General features: G+C 44.2%; 1 protein-coding gene across 12 annotated transcripts in view; it reads left to right on the forward strand.

Annotated features, from left to right (window-relative positions):
• arhgef9a (Cdc42 guanine nucleotide exchange factor (GEF) 9a) overlaps positions 1 to 20,714 on the forward strand; it is a 48,552-nt gene that overhangs the window by 13,422 nt on the left and 14,416 nt on the right. For 3 of the 12 annotated variants that reach the window (XM_080466425.1, XM_080466426.1, XM_080466424.1), the window contains 2 exons: positions 15,649 to 15,828; positions 18,397 to 18,597. In XM_080466425.1, coding sequence (XP_080322551.1) covers positions 15,649 to 15,828; positions 18,397 to 18,597 — 381 coding nt within the window. Of the gene's footprint in view, positions 1 to 9,129; positions 9,959 to 12,015; positions 12,261 to 15,648; positions 15,829 to 17,103; positions 17,194 to 18,396; positions 18,598 to 20,714 lie in introns of those variants that run through there. The other 9 variants (XM_080466427.1, XM_080466429.1, XM_080466420.1 and 6 more) reach the window with 9 other exon arrangements.

The raw sequence follows: 20,714 nt of genomic DNA on the forward strand, positions 1-20,714 counted from the left end.
AAGGAAGAAAAAGAAAGCGTGCTATATTGATCGGTTGGGGATGATATTTCTCCACATTTAACCTATCCTATTCATAGTTGACCTCAACTGGCATGAAGTATAATGTAGATTTTCTGAATATACATGAAACGCTGGACCGCCAGTGACTCATCCAATGGGCACAAGGTTGTGTTTTAATGGAGAGGGTGAGAATCGACCTCTTCACACTTCAACTATGTACAGAAGTAGTCTTGGCCGAGAGGTTAACGCAGAGAGCTTTTGACTGAAAGGTCAGGCCCAGGAATCCCAGTGCTCCCGAACCTCACCGAGGGTTCGTATCAGTAGGAGCACCCGGCAGGAAACTGGTGGAGTCAAATGGGTGGCGACCCCAGGGGTGGCAGGGTGGTCATCATATTTTTTTAAAAAGTACATCACCTCATGAGCATGCCGAGCTTCCACTAACTATGCAATTGAGCAATCGTAATGATAATAAAATGCAAAGCTCTACAGTTTGTTCACTTTGTGATGGCGTGACACAATGAGACAGAAGCTAACTGCCTGTATAGTATGCTGCTAGTTAGAATGTATCCTGCAGGCCTCTGTGAAAGACGGGCTGGATTTTTATGGCAGCTGCCACTTCTTGTATACATTATTTAGCTTAACTTACTGCCTCTGACCTCCCCGACTCCCTGCTCCACCACATGCGGCATCGCAGAATACCCTGAATCACATATAGGTATTATGCAACCTCCCTTTCTTCTTTTTCGTCTTCACCCTCCACCCACCTCCCTTTTTCTTACTGACCCCATATAGCTCATCATCCCTCCCTCCCTCCCTCCATCAGCCCCTTCTCCATTCTCTCATCCCCACAAATGGAGTTTTCTCCCCCCCTCATCCCCCCCCAGGTTTGTGACAAACACCTGCTTCCTGCGGTCATGGTGTTTCTATCTGCGATAGCGCGCAAGTCTCTGTGAGCGTCCGTGCCCGAGTGCCGTCGTGCATTCGGGACGACGGGCTTGTTAGGGAATGTTTTGCACGCTATCAGGTGCAGTCAGCAAAGTCTTTGATGGCGGGAGCCGACCTATCAACTGAAAGAAGAGCGCTCAGAAAGACAGAATACCAAACAAGCCTTCACCCAAATAAGGTTTCACTGCAGAGTTTTGCATTTCAATCTGCTGTTCTGCTTTTGAACTCTGGTGGCAAGGAAGCAGTGAGAATGTGAAATCGCTCTTGCTCAGAGGGCAGGGGGAGTTCTGTAACCACCTCCCCACCATTCACCCAGAGTTCCCCAAATCCAGGGGAACGGCAGTTCATTGGGAGTGGGCTCTTCGTAGCCCGACCCCCCCGGTGTCCCAGGTGATGCCAGAAGTGCTACAATAAAAATCTAAATATACCAACACAGAGCAAACATTGCATGTAAATGTTGCTGTCAGAGAATTCGGGAAAAATAGAAGGGCTCCTCTTCCTGCCCGCCCCACTGTTTGGGGCCGCAGGTGGCGGGCGATGCTCTGATGAATGGTGACATGAGCGAGCACGCTCACTACGCTCACAACCAGCAACAGTGCAATTGCTGGTTTAGAAAAAGCAACCAAATCCTCGCAAAGGTCCTTTGGCTTTATCCCTCGTGCCACAGCTGGGGTCTCAAATGACCAATTATTTAAGTACACATCGGCACTGATGCAGAACAGAAACAGAAATTGGAAAAATGAGATTGTAGATTCAACAGAGTTCCTTAATGCCTGTTTTTTTTTTTTGTTTTGTTTTGTTTCAGTTTGTGGAAAGCTGCCGCGCTGCGTTCGGGGAGCTTGTTACAGTGTGTTTTAGCAGAAGGCATTGTTTTCCCTCCATGAGAATATTCAAATTTTTTTTAACAGACTTCTCACACTGGTCCTTTAAATCACTCCACTCCCTAGACGTTTCGAGGAGGTGGTTTAATAAGCTTCAGAGTTGAGGAGTCAAAAACAAAAAGAAAGAGCGTACTTTTCCGAGACAGAGTGGGTGAAATACTTTCATTATCTCATCATTTACAGTATATGTCTCATTTTTTATTATTAATCAAATGTAGTACACAATATAATCATGTCTACAGATATAGCTACATAATTGGGGGAATGTGCACATTTGATTCCCAATGAAATGAGAAAATTGCAGCCTTTCATGAGAGTGTGGAATAAATATGAAGCCACAGCCAGCAACTGCTTTCTTTAATCCAAACAGTGGTAATCTGAGTATTTCCAACCTAATTTAGTTTCTTTATAGAGGTACAGAAGGACCGTGTTGAGTTGGACTTCTGTGCATAACTATAAATACCAGAAATACACTTATTTTTCTCTCTTTTATCACAACAGCGTCGTTCCATTTTTGTTGCATAAGTGAGGATTGCAGGTAAAGGGTACATCAAGTAAGCTTGTAGTTTTTGTGTCTCTCCCCAGCAACCTTGTCTTCAAAAACCCTGGCTTTATTCCACGAGAGACTTCATATTCCTTAAGTTCAGGCAGTGTTTATTCACAGACTTTCTGCCTTCAGTTCTGCTGGAGCTGCACAATGTTACGCAGTCTCACAAGGGGCCGACACGGAGAACACAGTCGCAGGGTAGATTCATCTTGTTCCACCGTCTCAGAACACACAGATATTGTTCTGATTCGTCATTAAATTACGATTCTCCTTTTCTGGCCCCATGGCTACATCGTGCACGGGCAGGACTATTTCTCCCGAAGCTGTGAGACAGAGGAATGGTATGATATTGCTTTTTGATGCATTTAACCACTGTTTCTCCACCCTACTTGGCACAGCCTCTCTCCTCTGTCTCAGCTGTCTCGGGCTGTTTCTCAAATCTGTCCATGCTCTGACCCACTGACTTGACTTTCTACTGAAAGCCAAATTGAGCTGAACGAATAAACAGCTGATGGATGAACAATGGTGACAAAACTGCGTTCAGGAAAAGTCCAGCAATTTATTTTTAGGGCGCTTTGTGGCTGCAGGGCCTGGGAGGAAGCAGGAAGTCAGTGTGGTTGCCGTGGGGACAGGAGGAGAAGAAAAGAATTGGAGCAGACTGGAGGGGAAATGGGTGTGGTGGGCTTTGCCTCCCATTAGTGAAATACCTACTGACCACAAACAGCCTCATTTGCAAGCTCTGAAATGTCCACTGTTCTTCAGAGATGAGCTCAATGTGATGCCGGACAGCAGAATGCAGGCATGGCCAGCTCAGTACTTACTTTTAATGGGGACTAAATAGATAATTAGGTTGGGCAGTTGATCCCAGAGCTGAAAGAGCTTTTGCCCCCTCACGGCAAAAAGGTCTAGGACGGGGGTCTGCAACCTGCGGCTCTGGAGCCAAATGTGGCTCTTTGACACATTTGTAATGGCTCCCTGCAGCTTTCACTAAATTAGACCTAAATAAATATTCTCTCTTCGTTTTATGTATTTATACACCAGACACATTTTTCAAAATGACTTTTATCTCTCGGATAAAAAAGGCTTTTTAAAAAATGGCACAATAACTAAAATGAGAAAAAAATTGCTCAAACCACAAGAAATGGGGGGAAAAAAATGCAAAAATAGCAGGATTTTTTTAAAGGGGGAAAAAAGAAAAAATTGAAGATAGAAACATGTAAACCTGCTTAAAAAGTCGATGAAATGATTAAAATGGCTCAAATGTGCTTTCTTCCTGCAGCCACAATATATCCTCCCTATATTTTATGTGTTTTGGCCGATTTCATCCTTTCTGTATTTATTTTAGTCACTGTTATGCCTTGTGCATATTCATATTTAAAATACACATTTAGTTTTATCCTGTCTTATTTGGTATTATTCATCTTTATTTATATTTATCTTGTGTGGAGCAATGCTAAAAGACATTTCCCTCTGGGATAAATTAATTATTCTATTCTATTCTATTCTAAAAAAAAATCTGAAAAGAAAAAGAAGGAAAAGAAGTCATGTTCAAAATCTGCGAAAATGTAAAGAAATGTTTACCATCCCCAAATTGTAATTGAAACTTCATAAATGCGACATTTTATTTTTTTTCAAAACCACTGCATATATGAAACTTTAGGAGCTGCGTTAGCTTCATGGATTACACATCGAAAACATCTAGTGAACAATTATTTTGGAAATCAGTATAATCTGTTGTCCGTTTGGAGTTGCCTTGGTCGTCAGTTATTAAAGTAATGCTTTAAAATGTCACGGAATGTTTTGACTATCTTTGACTTCCACGTGCGAGGTGCGCGTCATTGTGACGGATGATTTCAGGATTGCAGTGAACGACTGCTGTCTCAAGAGCGGAGCTTCCTGCCTACATCCATCCACGGATTCTAACTATTATAGAACTTGCCCCGAGGCACACATTGGAAAATTGGTGCTTTGTGACAGCATTACTTGTTTCTTTTCTGGCAGCGCCACGTCGGCTGAGCATTACTCAAGGCTTTGTGCTCCTGTTTGTGTGGGGTATGGATGAACAGGATATTGAGGTGCACTGGGTGTCTGGGGGGAGTCCAGTTTGGGGACACGAGATTGGCCTGATTATCGCCTCCCCTTGGCTTAGTTGGACCTTGTTATTCAGCTTGCTCTGGAATAGTTCCCCCGTGGGACAAGACGGCCGAGTCAAGTGTTGAGTTTGCTGCTGGTTTTGCAGATGGAGGACAAGGTCATTGTTACACGGGAGGACGAATGGTGAGATCATGAAATTGTCAGTTTGGTGGAGTGGTAGCTGTAATTGCATCATGCCAGGCTCATGATGTGCATGCACAAGCAGAAGCACTTTTCACATTGTGTTTCCACTGCCTCCTCCAGGAGCCGCTCAGCTGATCGTGTGAGTCGCCTTTGTTTGATTTGGCACGAGGTTGTACGCAGTACGTCCTTCCTGATGTAACCTGAGGAGTTGGAGGGTCAAGGGCCTTGCTCTGGGAGCCACAAAGGGGATTTGAACCACTGGTTACATTGCTTCTCTGAGCTCTCAACCAGCACTAGTCCTCAAACATTTCCTGATTATTTATCCATCTTTTTGTTTTTAAGGCGAACGTTGCATGCCCTCAGGGATCATTATGGACATTTTTATCCATTTGGAGGAATATTTCCTCTTCATCTAACCATGTGTTTTAATTGAATTTCTCCTTAGATGCATTTCAGTATTCAAATTAAATTTTTTTAATCGAGCCAGAAAAGTTGTTTTTAACCGTGACAAAATGTACTGCCCTCTTATCAACATAAAAGTACAGCTTCATTTATTTATTTATTTTTTATTTCTGCTTGTTTTTGGTTGAAATTGTTTTATAGACACCAGTCCTGATAAAAACTTTCAAATATGTAATAATTAGCAGGATTTTAACCAGTCAAAAAGCAGCTTGATTACATGGCGCTAATAGATTGTTCTGCTGTATTGATTGTGGAAATATGAAATAAATATCGATTGATAAATCTGACAACAAGTTCAAAATTATATCAGTGAAATATTGAAAATAGTATTACTGCAGTTTATTTTGATACAGTGTGTTCAATCAATGAGAAATTACAAGCATTTTATGTGTGGGCTTCCAAAGGGTTATCCAGCAGACGTTTTAGTTCTTAATGGTTAAAGACAGAGATAAATTATACTGATACTTGAGGGTTGAAAGATTTAAAGTTATTGTTTGCACTTAGCTTAAAAACCAAGGTTCACAATATAATGATGACAGAAATGTATTGCATTTCCTTGTGGGAATAAGAAAATGAGACTGTGTAAAAAGTACAAAGTGGCGTATTGGTTAACACTCAAGAAGACGGATTTATTCTCATTGTATAAGTCCTCTTAATAACTTTTAGTCCGTTCAGATGGCTTTGACATAGATAGAATTACATTTTAAAGTGCCAGATTGCTTGTATTTGTATCATCAGCCTCATATCAACACTGAAAAGATCGGGGAATAACATTGGAAATCCTGAAAGAGATGTGACTTGTGCAGAATATAACGCTCTTTCAGTAAACGCCGACTTATTAAACATGGGATCCTCCTTCTGGTGGGAGATATTCTGCAACCACCCTCAACTCTTGCCCTTTTGTGTATATGCATGAGTATATTAGCATTGGTGTCTGTGCAGATTTAGACTTTCAGATGTGACCTTTGTTGTCTAAATGTCAGGGAGATTGGAGAGGGAGCCCACAGAGGTAGAGCAGGCTTATGTAATCTGCTCGCTCTGTGTTTCTCGCATGCACGCACGCACGCACGCACACACACGCACACACACACGCACACACACACACACACACACACACACACACACACACACACACACACACGCACAAGTGCAAACTGTGGAAAAAAAAGCCTGTTTGAGGACGGTTGTCATATCTCAGCTGTGATGCCTCGCACTGCTCTCTGCTCACTGAAAGCCCAGCTTCCAGGGGCCTTTGCTTTTATCAGCATGTATGTGTAGAAAGTGCCCTGGAAATTATTTATGGCTTTAAAAATACTGATATATTGCACTCCTTTGGTGTTATTCTTCTAAACCTATTCTGAGGTCTTTTGATCCATCCCAGAGCTCTCAGCTGAATGTGAAGACATTGTAGTTTGGGAGTGTGAGTGCCGGATGGTGTAATAGGTGGATGCTGGTGTGAAGGATGAAGAGTGATGAAGTGATTCTCCCGGCATGAATTTCTTTTGCGATCGTGTCGCGGCGGCCGACAATAAGGCGCTGAGATGTGCTCCTATGCTACATAATGCTCACCTTAGCTATCAGCGTGGACATGAAGGCAACAATAATGACAACGTGCATACCTGCATCTTGTCCTGTCGCTGACAACACTTACCCTTAAAGAAAGGCTGCACTGCAAACAAGGCTCTGAATACCAAACATGCTGCTGCCGTACAGCTGAGAGCGGCTGTAAAACCTATATTCCTCACTCCTTTAAAGGGGTTATCACCTAATGTTTGCAGGGATTCTCAGTCGATTCCAGTCACGCTTTTCTTTATGTGGAGTTTTAAGTGTCAAAACATCCATAAACACCCTGAAATAGAACGTGCCCTGCCACCATTCATAGAAATGCTCGGTACACTCCGAACAGTGATACATTTGCCCAAATGCCCAATTCTTTCTTGGCCCTGCAACCTGTTTGATAGTGTATTTTTGACAGTTGAGAACGGTTTTTCCTGTGAATGAACAGCTGCAGCAGGTTTTATGCTGACGTTTGGATGCTTTACCTCTTCACTGACGCTGGCCTGCTGTCGTAATAAGCAGGATTTAAGGCTGGCTATAAATACTATTATACTGTTCTGCAGTACCTTCCACTTCTGTTTCTATACAAACATATTTTTTTAAACTATATTCACATCACATAGTTCATTTGTGGCCTTTGAAATTACACAAAGCTGCATTATATTTATGTTTTGAATGTGTGTCAAATAGGATATAGATTATATTCTTATTGCTTCTGTCTACTGTGTGTGTCCGAACATCTTTTTGATCTCGGCAAGTCTCAACGCTTCGGTTGATTTTGTTGCTTTCGCGGACTGTAATTTGGATGATGAGAGCAGCCAATAGTGACGCCCTGGTGGCGGTCCTGACCTTGAGTGTGTGGGACCCTGATTCGAATCCCCGTTGTAGTAAAGTTGTAAAAAGGTGTACAAGTCACATCCTGTGAAAGAGAGATGCCGAATAACCTGTCAGTGACTGAAGAACTGTATTAATGCTGTGTGTGACATTAATCTCGCTGCCAACAGCTTTATATAAAGCAGCATAGACACAAAACCCAGCCACCTGCCAATATTAATTATCAAGTCTTTTCTCTGTATTAACTTTGCACTGTAAATAAATCAATGTTGGTTTTTTTTATTATTTGTGTATATTATTGTAAAAACAGATGCATTAAATACTGAACTTATTGCTGTAAGATAATATGTTTCCACACTTTCACATGCTGTGTATACTTTTACTCTCACATGTGGTTCATAGTAAACATAGGACCGTATTAAATGATCAGTTCAATGTCAGCTGATTTTCTTCAGTGCACTGCAACAGCCAGCAAGTCGGTGAGTCTGGTGTCAACTTACGAGCAACTGATGCTCCTTGTGAGCAAACTGATAGAGAGACCTGCTGGGTGATGACCAATCAGAAGGAGGAAGACAGAAGAAAAACTCGTTTCAGGCTGTAAACTGAGATGCTGCACTGGCCAATAGATGACATATAAAGACTTTCTCAATTTATGGTCTCATATGGCAGTTTTCCTGTAATCTAGAAAACATACATTCTTACTACTGCAACATTTTGTTCACCCCCCCCCCCCCCCCCCCCCCCCCCCCCCCCAAAAAAAAACCCCACCATTGAACCCTTTATTTGTTCCTTACTTTGGTAGAATCAACATGTAATCATCTGGAAAAGCATTAAAATCTTTCTTCTAATAGTTTCCTCTTTTTTCTTTAGATTTCTTCTCCACATTTAATGGAATATCTTAGTTATCAGGACAAATTCAAATATCCAATATATGGAATATTCAGCTCCATGCGGATACTCATTCCCCATCTGGATGTGACATCACTGGCAGCAGCAACAAATAACATGATGTGTATGTGATGTTCTGACGTTATTAGTCGCGTTCTGGGTAAGTTGTACCTGTACAGTGTGGTAATACACAACTTGCCCACTGATTCACCTGTAATGTCTCCAGCTGTGCTGTGATTGCTGATATTGGAGAACCCAAATTAAAAGGCCTTGTTGTGTTATTTCAAGGAGTCCGATCAACTGTGTTATTGTTTGTTAGTTTGCATCTTCAACCTTAACTTTCGAGGGGTCGTGAAGGCCAGTAACCTCTCAACCTTGGTCCTATAGGGCTGGACCACACCATTGAGTTGATGATTTTGAAATGAATGACTTCTGAAAGCTTTGATTGTCATAGAGATGGCACATTGGGGTGACTTGGTGTGTACAAAATGGAAATTCAGTTGAATATAATATCAAGTGGACAAGCGGTCCCTGATTAATGTGTGGCCACTGATAAACCTGCAGAAGAGGCTGACATTATGCCAATAAAATTATAAGATGGTGATCACTCTGAGGAACAGGCATCCATTATGATGACATTTATTCCCCTTCATCGCGCAGCCCTTAATGATAAATGATAAATCACGGCGCGGTGGTATTTTTAGATTGGGGGTGGGAGATGAATGAGGTTATGATTCTGGTCTCAGTGGTCGATGTAGTCAGCGAGGGGGCTGGCTGAGCCCCTCCCCCGGCTGTAGGTGATGGCTGATGCCGGCAGTCTGGCAGGAGCGCGCTGATCGCCGCCGTTAACGCAGGACCGCCTCCGCGCCGCACAGCCGACCGTCCCCCGGTCCCCGCTCCCCCGGAAGGCTGCTGGGCGGCTGCAGGCACCCCGCGGACAGCCGCTGTCTTGTTTTGCTCGGAGGATCCGTTGGCCCCGGGCCGGGAGTCGCTCGCTTTTTACTGGGAGGAAGGCGAAAACACCGGCAGGTGTTTGACTAGCGGGGAGAACTCGCGGTGCAGACTGATGACGATGATGATGGTGAGGATGATGCATCTCTTCCCGTGCCTTTATGAATTACATCGCGTAGTGTGAAGATACGTAGGGGCATCGGTTTTTTTTTCCTTCTTCTTCTTCTACCTCCATTCTTCTTCTTGTTCCTCCTCCTCTTCAAGTCTTGCCTCGGTGTAACGGTGGATTTCTCGGTCGCTTTGAGGCTGCGTGTCTAGAAGCGGGGAGCGGAATAAACCGAGAGCGCATCTCAGCGGCGGCAGCATCGGCCCGCAGCGCTGCGCCATGGCCTTGGACGTCCAGACTTGCGCGGTGTTTACGGTGATCGCGGTGTTGGTGCTTGTGAACGTGCTGTTGATGTTCATCCTCGGTACACGTTAAATGGATCTGCGCCGCTTGGGGCCCGGTTCGCAGCGCACCGCTCTGTCGCACGGGAGAGGAGAGAAAGGCGGTGCGCGTTGGTCGAGAGCGGGGACACCCGGCGCTCCATCGCGGCTACGCGTTGAAATGAATGACGTTGGTACAACATAATGTATTTCTGTTTCTCCCCCCCCCCCCCCTTTTACCACCCCACCTCCACCCCCTCCTCCTCCTCCCCGATCCTCCGTTATGTCTTGTCTCCTCTCACCGTTTGTGGTAGTTCTAGTGTTGTCTGGTGGTGGTCGGTGATCCAGATTCTGTGGTGCTCTTACCTTTACTGTGCTCACTGGAAATTCATATAAACATGTCCTCCTCCTCCTCCTCCTCCTCCTCCCCCCTTGCCCCCTCCTTGATGTTTTTATTCTATCACAATTAGACTGTAAGGTGAATAAAAAAAAAAAAAGATCTGATGGTGTCTGTTTTAACCACAGCCTACATGCTGCGTCAGGACTTGTTTTTCTATTGTGATCCACTGTAGCCACATCCACAATATGGCAGCTGATAGCTGTGCAGTGATCTCTGCACAGAAGTTAATGTGATATTTGTAGCGAATAGCGATGCCAGTGAGAGGCTTGTGCTTGCTGACGGCGGACTCTGGAGGAGCATTGTAGTCTCAGCTGAACAGTAACCAACAGCAGGCAGGGCCAGGCCTTAATAAAGGAAGGGCCTCCGTCACTCCAGGTTTCCCCCATTTTAGATTCAGCTAAACTCAGCTCCCATTTCATAGCCCCCAATATTCACATTTCTCCTGTTTGCACTGTTTCAGCATGGCCCCTGCCTCTGAATACGGCACAATATTACACCTAATAGTGGAAAATTCAAATTGCATCTTTATGCCTGCATTCAAATGAAATATCCATGTCAGGTAAAACTCCCTTTCCCTCCCATTTTCTTTGAGAAGTGCAGTGGTTTGGTCTATAATAAAGGATTGGAGGCAGGTGTCATGAATGTTGAATGAATGTCAGAAATAGATATGCTAAAAGCCTGTCCCAGAGCTGTCCATGACAGTCCTATTAATAGGGATGGTAGATTGGTTCAGGGTTTTGTTTTTTTTAAGATACTGTATGTGCTCTTTCTCTCTCTCACACACACACACACACACTTTTGGCTAAGTGCTGTGTGTTTTTTGCTGTGTGTGTAGTAAAATGGTAAATGTTGAACTCTTAGTGTGGAGAGAAATGTTTGAAACCCATGTATTATGAACACAGATACCTCCATCACATGCCCTGGCATGTGGGCTGGTGTTTTCCTCACTGTGGCACAAAGTACAAGCATGCTCCGTTTGCCGATGCCCCACAGGACTCTCTCTGTGTGTGTGTGTGTGTGTGTGTGTGTGTGTGTGTGTGTGTGTGTGTGTGTGTGTGTGTGTGTGTGTGTGTGTGTGTGTGTGTGTGTGTGTGTGTGTGTGTGTGTGTGTGTGTGTGTGTGTGTGTGTGTGTGTGTGTGTGTGTGTGTGTGTGTGTGTTAATATATATATATATATATATATATATATAGTCATCAAAATGTCACAAGAGCATGATGCATACTGCAGTAGCTGTGGCTCTTGCTGGTAGAGGTGATGAGATGGGGCTGCGTGCAGATGTGTGTTCACATGTAAGCATGTGTCAAGTAGTGTGTGTGTGTGTGTGTGTGTGTGTGTGTGTGTGTGTGTGTGTGTGTGTGTGTGTGTGTGTGTGTGTGTGTGTGTGTGTGTGTGTGTGTGTGTGTGTGTGTGTGTGTGTGTGTGTGTGTGTGTGTGTGTGTGTGTGCGCGCGCGCGCGCGAGAGGTATTCTTGAGTGGGTGTTATCTGTTGTTCCTCTCTGAATCTTGAGTCCTGCACACGTCCCAAGTGTTCACACATTTGTGATTCCTCCAGGGCAGGTGCCTTCTAATAGAGTTCCGTTAAATGCTGTGCAGTCAGAAGTGTCAATGTGCAGATGGTGTGTGCAAGGGAGACAACAGCGTGTGTGTGTGTGTGTGTGTGTGTGTGTGTGTGTGTGTGTGTGTGTGTGTGTGTGTGTGTGTGTGTGTGTGTGTGTGTGTGTGTGTGTGTGTGTGTGTGTGTGTGTGTGTGTGTGTGTGTGTGTGTGTGTGAGTGTGTGTGTATTCCTCACCGGTTTTTAGGCAGAGCATCTTTGATTGGCTCCCAGACTCAGGATATAAGTGTATTACATAACAGGGTTGGCAGACACAGGGAGGACGTACCGCGAGACTCGCTCAGTGCGTCGGAAAGAGAAGCCTCTTTCTGGAATACAGCAGCTTGTTACTTGACATCTTAGACTCGGCTCTCGCGGAGGACCAACACCTCGCCCATCTTCCAAAAAAAAAAAAAAAAAAGGGATTCGATTATCATGATTGTATGAACCGGACTTCTCCATGCATACACTCTCTGAACAGTTTCATGCCACAAACATGGTAAGGCTGGCTAAAGGCGTGTGTGTGCGGCGTGTGTGTGTGCAGCGTGTGTGTGCAGTGTGTGTGTGTGGATGCTATAGGTGCTCTGCTGCAGCTGTGCTGTGCTATGGCTAGAGACAGAGGAGGATGTTGGAATGCAGTGGATCAGCCAGTGCAGTGAATGCTGATGTGTTGTGCAGCAAAGATGATATAAGCAAGTGAATGGGCTTTTTCTCTTCTTTAATGTTTCCTTTTGGTGCTCCGTGTCTGTGTTTAAAAACGTGTTGGAACTCTGAACAGAGAGCAGTGTCACATGTGTCAAATGTATAGGGGCTATATTCCTCTGCATTCATTTGCATTGACCCAAATACAGATTTTGCGGTTTAAAGGGGACCGTGTAGCCCTCTGATCTTCGATGTTGTAACTGCAGTGTAACTAAAATGATGACATAGGTCATTATAGCCACTGGAGACACAGGTAACGATGAGCAAGACCTCTCAGTGTTTGTCTCTGTGTGTTTACTGTATGCCATTTGATCAAGCTAGGTATGGGGCTGTTCTAGAGCAGGGACGGGTAAGATTGATTATGTAATGCATTTAATTTATTCAGACTTGTAGAGGGGGGAAAAACGGGGGATGCGATATATTGGAGAGGGCAGTACTGATCTCATTAGAGAGATGGAGGGATGAGGGAGAACGAGAGCGATGAGAAGAGAGGAACATTGGCTGTGAATGGATCGCTGTCTCTCTGCCTGTCGCTCTTTCTGTCTGTTGCCTGTATTACAGCAGATTGATGGGGTATGGAGAGATTGTGCTTGTAGTGAATGGGGCTGACAATGGAGTGGTGCTCTAGGGAGGATGGGCAGGGCACGAGGCAAGACTGACCTCAGTGCCAGGGCTCGTCTGTTCACTGAGCTTGTTCTGTGGGACGGTTTTAGGCCGAGGGTCCGTGTGTCAGATGGTGACGATCAAGCACAACTTACTTAACTTGCACTTACTCATTGCTACAAGTTTTTTTTTTTAATTTTAAATATGATTGTGTAATAGATTATTTAAATCTAATCCCCTTCTTTTGAATCAGTGATGATGTTTTAAATGTTTTTAAGCACTATTCATTGGTCGTGTTTCCATGGCAGCGTGACACATGTTTTTGCGGTAATCCTTCTCTCTTCCTGTCGTGGAGAGTTTTGAGGTATGGGATCCAGCTATCGTTACCCCAGCTCCCAGTCCAGAGGCATGCTTGATTAAACAGACGTGCCAGCTTTGCATTTCTGAGGTGTGAGTCTGCATGCAGAGACCTCTAAAGTGTAACTTTGCATTTCACAAACGATCACTTCAGTGTGACTTGCTCCTTTCAGATGTTTTGTTATTTCATGGCGTAGTGTGGCGCCTCTCTCTCACTCACAAACACACACATACACACACACACACACACACACACACACACACACACACACACACACACACACACACACACACACACACACACACACACACACACACACTCACACACACTCACACACACATGCTCCTGAAAACATTATAGTACGTCGCAAAGTGTCCCTGCCTTAGCCCATCATCTTGTCAATACCGGCGAAGCATCCTCATCTGTCACCATGACGACGGCTGCTCTTTCTCCTCTAGACATACACGTCCCTCCTTGTGTTTACTCCCTTGGCTCTGATTGGCTTATACCCCACCCACCCCACTCCCCCTCCCACCCTGTAGCTGTCTTTGTGAGCCATCAGGGGAAGTGGGCTTGTCCACAGGTTGAAGAGGCCAGCGGAACTGCTGGGCCTGAGAGCCGAGGTCGACATGGGGAGTTTCGGATGAATACAAACACACACACACACACACACACATGCAAAGCACACAAACGCACACGAGGGCACTCACAATCTGCTTTCTCAAGAGCATTCTCGCAAACACGCCACATCAGCAGGAAGGTGGAATAGCATTTTTGAGTGAAAATGATGAGTGGGATTTTAACTTGTTTTCTCATTTTGTGAATAATTAAAAAAAACACCTACAGCCTAATTTACAAACCGCTTCAGCCTGATATGCAAAGCTCTACGAGTTAGTTAAAGGCTAATTGCGTTTCTGTCCATGTGACATCCGAGTCTCCAGGCTTTTGATAACTCCTTACCTAGAGCCTAAGTGTCTCCTGTCAGGCTCGGTTAGCGCTGGCTGCTCTGCCCACGGCCCCGGGGACGGGATGCATGGTTAGCTCTCTGGACGGGAGAATGCTGATGAACACTGCTCCGGAGAGAACAATTGGAACAAACACTTGGAACTGTGCCACAGATGCGTACATGGCTGTAGTGCATACAAAGTTGGAGGAGTGCGGCTGCACGTGCGCACGTATGCATGGGTGTGCGCTCCTGTCGTGGTGTGATGGATGGCGCCGCTGCAGATTGATGATGTCAGAGCCCTCTCTGCCGTCCTTTAAACGAGGACAACCTTTACCCTTTTCACAAAGCTCCAAGGAATACTCATCCCCTCACTATAACCGTCCGATGCCCATCACAGGCCTTTAGCGACGGTTTACACAGTGTAAACGTTTACTTTCAGTGTCGCATAATGTCCACATTATTAATTCATGATTTTGAAATCAATAGAGTAGATTTGATGAGTCATCCTTCCACGTTATGTGGAAGACAGTGCTGCAGATAAAATAACAAGCCCCATTGACATGAAGGAAAGCAGATTATCCCTTCACATTTGTTTGCTCCTCAGCATTTATGTTGCATTAACACATGTAATTATTCTAATGTCATGATGGGCCAATTAGCGTCTCTGTGTGGAGACCGGTGCTGTGCCGCTGAACACTGTTGTTTCTCGACTAACAGCTCTGCCTTTGTGTGTGTGTGTGTGTGTGTGTGTGTGTGTGTGTGTGTGTGTGTGTGTGTGTGTGTGTGTGTGTGTGTGTGTGTGTGTGTGTGTGTGTGTGTGTGTGTGTGTGTGTGTGTGTGTGTGTGTGTGTGTGTGTGTCGTTGCGTTGTTGTCATGCTGTATTCCTACCCCTCTATGAGACAGTTTGCATTGCCTCGTGTTTGAATTCTGCTGTCTTAATGAAACTGACATGCCTGGAGTGGACTGTGGTCTGTGTTGGCCATTGTGTTGGTGTATTGGCAGTGCGCTTCCATAGCCGCTGCTACCGCCGGGCCCTGGCTGTGAGAGTGTGTATTTGCACCATTAGGAATCTTGAGTGGGATTATCAAGCACAATTTGCACAAATTTAAACTAATGAAGTGTGACATAGTCATATCTGATTGAGACGCTGTTGTAGGTCTTGTGGTTTGTGTGTTGTTCCGATCAGTGTGTGATGTTCATCCCCGTCTTAGTGGTCCCTTCATGTGATGAGAATAAAGCATAAGGTGTCCCCTTGTCTCTTCCTCATATGTCTTCAGTTGATAAGTGGAGGCTCAATCGTCAACGCTGAGGCGGTATGGGACCATGTGACCATGGCGGACCGGGAGTTGGCGTTTAAGGCCGGCGACGTCATCAAGGTGCTGGACGCCTCCAACAAGGACTGGTGGTGGGGCCAGATTGACGAGGAGGAAGGATGGTTTCCTGCCAGCTTCGTACGGGTGAGTTAGCTGCAGCCATGGCTGGCCAGCGAGCACAGGAACAACAGACGCCCATGCACACACAGAGATGGAGGCACACGAACATATGCGCTCGGGCTGATGAACACACACATTGGAAAGTCCACAGGCACAATGATTTTGTCACACTCACAAAAAGAATCACACACACACACACACTGATGATGCTTGCTCCACAGATACACAATTAAATAATGCTGTATTTTAACAGTAATTAAGACTCCAGAGATCAGCTTGCTGAATGTCTTCAGGCACAATGAAACGACAAGGAGCCACCCCCCCCCCCCCCCCTTTTTTTTTTAGTTGGCAGCACCTTTGAAATCTGATTAGATGTACAACAATCCTCACATTGCATCATGATTATATAATGTCACCCAGATCAAAGTTAAAGACACTATGCACACAAGTTCCATTTAGCCACAGCATATTATTTCACACTTTTGACTTGCTGTATTTAATTGGATATTGGAAGCTGTCCGCACAGGATGTATGAATATTGAGTGTAACGCCACAATGGAGCTTTGAAGTTCCCTCTGCTGAAAGTGGAAATCTCAGTGGAAGACATGCACTTAGTGGCCTCAGCAGGAGAGGTATTCATTCAACTATACGTTCAGTTTTTAGGTTTTCTCTTTTTTAAAGTTCAGTTTTGAGGATTTAAACCGACACGTGTTTATTTTGGGCTTCTATTTGCAGTGGTGTTAGTTTGAACTGCTTTATTTTAAAATGTGTTCCTGATTTTCTGCCATTCTTTGATACCTCAATGGAATTCAGTCGAGAGCAACACCACTCCAAACTGCAACCAAAAAAAACAAACAAACGTACTCTGATTATCTCAAGAAACTGAACATTTGCACCTTTTAAAGGCAGAAGTTCTTGACTCCAATCTGAGCCTGAAATCTGCAATGGAAATTGACTCAACAAGTGAAATACAGGGGAGTTAATCTTTTAAGACATTTCTTTTAATCAGATATTTAAGGTTTTTCATATATTTATGACATCGTCCTCTATATTGTCCATGCAAAGTACTTTTATGCAGCTTACAGTTTGTCGAGAGGCGATATTTATTTAGCAGAGGAAGAATTGACATCCTTGCTACTCACACTAAAGCAATCCCCCCTTTCCCAAATCCAGACACTCCTCATGGCCATTCCCACCTCTCCACCCTTTCCATAATCACTCCTGAGAGGGCAGGGCAGACAGGCTGACTGACTGTCAACCAAAAAGTATCTTTCTGTTCTGTCATTCTCTCTCTCCAAGGTGGAACCCCACCCTCCTCAGCCCCAAACAAAACAGGTTTTCTATATCAACCCCATAGCAACTCCACGGTTCCAAAACACCACGTCAAAGGTGCGTTTTCCCAGCTTCATCCACCCATCCAGCCTGCCCGCCCACCCGCCCGCTCCAGTCTGTCCAACGCAACGTACCCTCGACATTTCCAGACATTTAACGTGCCCATGACGTTATCACACCATTCCTCAACGGGGTCGATAGAGAGGTAGAACTGAGGAGTCAAGAGTAAAGCTAAAGTTAAATGTCTTCTTAACGGCTTTTTTGGGAGGTAAAATTCTACAAAAGTGTGTGTAGAATAAGACGTATTTCTGAATAATTGTTAAGATTCTGTTTCAAACATGAATCCTTTTCTTCTTCAGTACTCCATTTACTATTGACTCTGACTAATACTCAGTCTTGATGCTGCGCTACTAGTTCTCGTCTGCAGTCAGTGCTCTACCACCCGTTACTCTGCTTGTCTGTGGCGCTACATTCCTCATCTTGTGTTTGGCATTCTACCCGTCGGTTCTTTGATGTTCTCTTGGCAAACTGTGTGTCATCAGGTGTTGGCTGCTGGGCATCTGAAACCACGCTCACTTGGCCCTTCTTCTCTCTGAGCGAAAGTGGAATACGCTGTGTATGTGGATCTGTGAGCGAGCGAGTGCGCGGATGCTTGCGTGTGGAGATCACGAGGTGGTGTGTGTGTGTGTGCGTGCGTGCGTGCGTGCGTGCGTGCGTGCGTGCGTGCGTGCGTGCGTGCGTGTGTGTGTGTGTGCGTGCGTGCGTGCATTCTGTCTGTGTAGCAGGGTGGGCAAGGAGATTTTTTTTATTTTTTTTGGTTTGTTTTGTTGGAGTCACACACAGTGCATTGAACGTTCTCAGAATATCTTCAGTCTTGAAAAGAGTCTTTTACTCTATTTTATGTATTACTCTGGAGCATTTGGCCAGTGTGTCTTCAACCTTTCTGAGTTTTACTCACTGTCCAAGCTACCGGAGATGTTCCATGTGAAGCTCTGTGTGTGTGAGGTGTGTGTTTATGTGTGTGTGTGTGCATTCATGCTCATACTGAAGCGTGCCTGAGTGACACTCACGCAGAGTTTTTACAGCAATATTAAAATGTTTACTCATTATGTTTTTGTCTTTCGTAAACTCAACAGCACACATCTCTTATCCAAGTGTGTGTGTGTGTGTGTGTGTGTGTGTGTGTGTGTGTGTGTGTGTGTGTGTGTGTGTGCGTGCGTGCGTGCGTGCGTGCGTGCGTGCGTGTGTGTTTGTCCTCAGCTGTGGGTGAACCAGGAGGACGGGGGAGTGGAGCCAGCCGAGGGGACCAGCGAGGTGCAGAACGGGCACCTGGATCCAACCAATGACTGCCTGTGCCTGGGCTCGCCCCTCCAGAACCGAGACCAGATGAGAGCCAACGTCATCAATGAGATCATGAGCACGGAGAAACACTACATCAAACACCTCAAGGACATCTGCGAGGTATGAAGCGTGTGCATACATCCACCAACACGCGTGTGCACACAAGCTGCTGCTGCTGCTGCTGCTGCTGCTGCTGCTGCTGCTGCTGCTGCTGCTGCTGCTGCTGCTGCTGCTGCTGCTGCTGCTGCTGCTGCTGCTGCTGCTGCAGTGCTTCCAGCCAGAGCTGCACAGGTAGTACACAGGGAGGATTAACTGCACCGAAAGAGGAAGCTGCGTTTTTTTTTTTTTTTTGCTACACAAGGATTTAGCATAAATTCATAACACTCCCACAGTCACACTTTTATTCCAGGCATTTTTTTTTTCTTTCGATTGCAAAACAGTCTAAATATAATTCTTTCTTCTTTTTTTTTATTGTGGAATCACAATATGTCAGCTGTACACAGTCGTTCTGGCAGTCCAGATTAAATTTGTCTTTATACTATGAATCATGCTGAAGTGAGAAGCTCAAATTCACACCTAATAACATGAAACAAAAGGCTTTTTGTTTGTTATATTTTTAGCATGACAATCCTTTAGTGACACCTCATAAATGTAATCCCAAATTGAAATCTTCATTTAAACTCTAATCAGCAAATCAATAAAATACATTGTGTATTTTCAACAATATTGCATTTGAACTATTCCTTGAGTTGATGTCATTCGGTATCCGGCACAGCATAGATAACAATACAATCTAAATACAAATTTACCAAACTCAATGGACTTGTCTCAAACTGTAACAGCTCATCTTTAGAATGAATATAATCTGAGTGTAAACACAGCTGCGAGGCATCACATTGAGTTCAATGCTCCAATATATCAGAAGTATAGTATTATTTTCATTTCCAAGGGATCTTTACCATCACTTCCCCCGTAGAAGGAGCTTTTTTAATCACAGTTACAGTAACAGGCATGAATCCTTCTAGTCATAAAATATTGGCATCACAAATTACACATTTAACTCATTAGGTACTTTTTGATAATCACTGCTTTGAAAACATGACCCATGGTGTCTCGTATATTTCTATCTCATTAACAGACTGGGTCTGTTATAGCTTTGTATTGATAAAGATGTGTGCAAACATGATGTTGTGTGCACATGCGAAGGTTGACCTACGGATGGAATGCACTGAGAATTCAGTCAAATATCAGGCACTGTCAATTTTGCCTTCATGAATGTGGCTCATCAAGCACATGTACAAGTTAGTGTAAAATACTTGGCGCGGGTGATGTTAATGGGTTAATGTACATCACAGAATGTGATTTAGAACCTCAGAAAATGCTTTGGTTGCTTATTAGTGTGTCTGTTTTTATTGTGTTGTTATTGTTGTTGTTGTTGTTGTGATGAGAGACATTTCCTCCGCTGGCTCCCCATGACTTTTATCACAGACTTTATTATAAGTCTTTTGATATTTTACCTTAAATTTTGTCTCTGTGAGCAATCAGCTCCCATAATCCAGTTTTTCCTTGTTTTATTTTCCCAAATCCAGATTTATTTGCTGTCATGCTTTCTTCACCAAACACATCCAACTCCAGCGAGTCAGGTTGTTGTTTTGGTTGTGAGAGTTTCATTCGGCCATTCTATGGCAAACTCAATCAAGCAAACAGTTTTGTTTTTTTAATGAAGACATCATTTATACATATTTAAACACAGGTAATGGGACACAGATGCATCCATAGACACACTTAACAACTTTGTTGACCTTTCCTCCTTACATATAGCTTTGATTCGCTTAGTGCACCTTGACGGCCAACCGAAAGATCCTAGAAACCACATTTTAAAGCATTTAAACAGCTTGTTACTAACAATGTAACACGACAGTTGGTTTGTCGTCCCCTCAGTACAAACACTAAATAATCTGGTCTTGGTAAATTGTGTGCACCTGACCTGAGACTGACTCGAATCCAGCTTGCTCCTCTTGTTTCACTTGTTTTAGACTCCCAATATATATATGTCTTTCATTCATACCAACACAGTGTTATTATGTGGTTTTGGCTATAATTTGGGTAGTGTAAAATGTTTCAAATTGATTTGAGATGTTAAAAGAATCAATAATGCGTTCTAATATGAGTTTGATAGACTTGCAAATGGCTTCTCTTTTTAAACTATTGGAACTAACTTTAGATTGACGCATGTG

The sequence above is a fragment of the Lipophrys pholis genome, assembly GCF_963383615.2.
Source record: "Lipophrys pholis genome assembly, chromosome: 6".
Lineage (NCBI taxonomy): Eukaryota > Metazoa > Chordata > Actinopteri > Blenniiformes > Blenniidae > Lipophrys > Lipophrys pholis.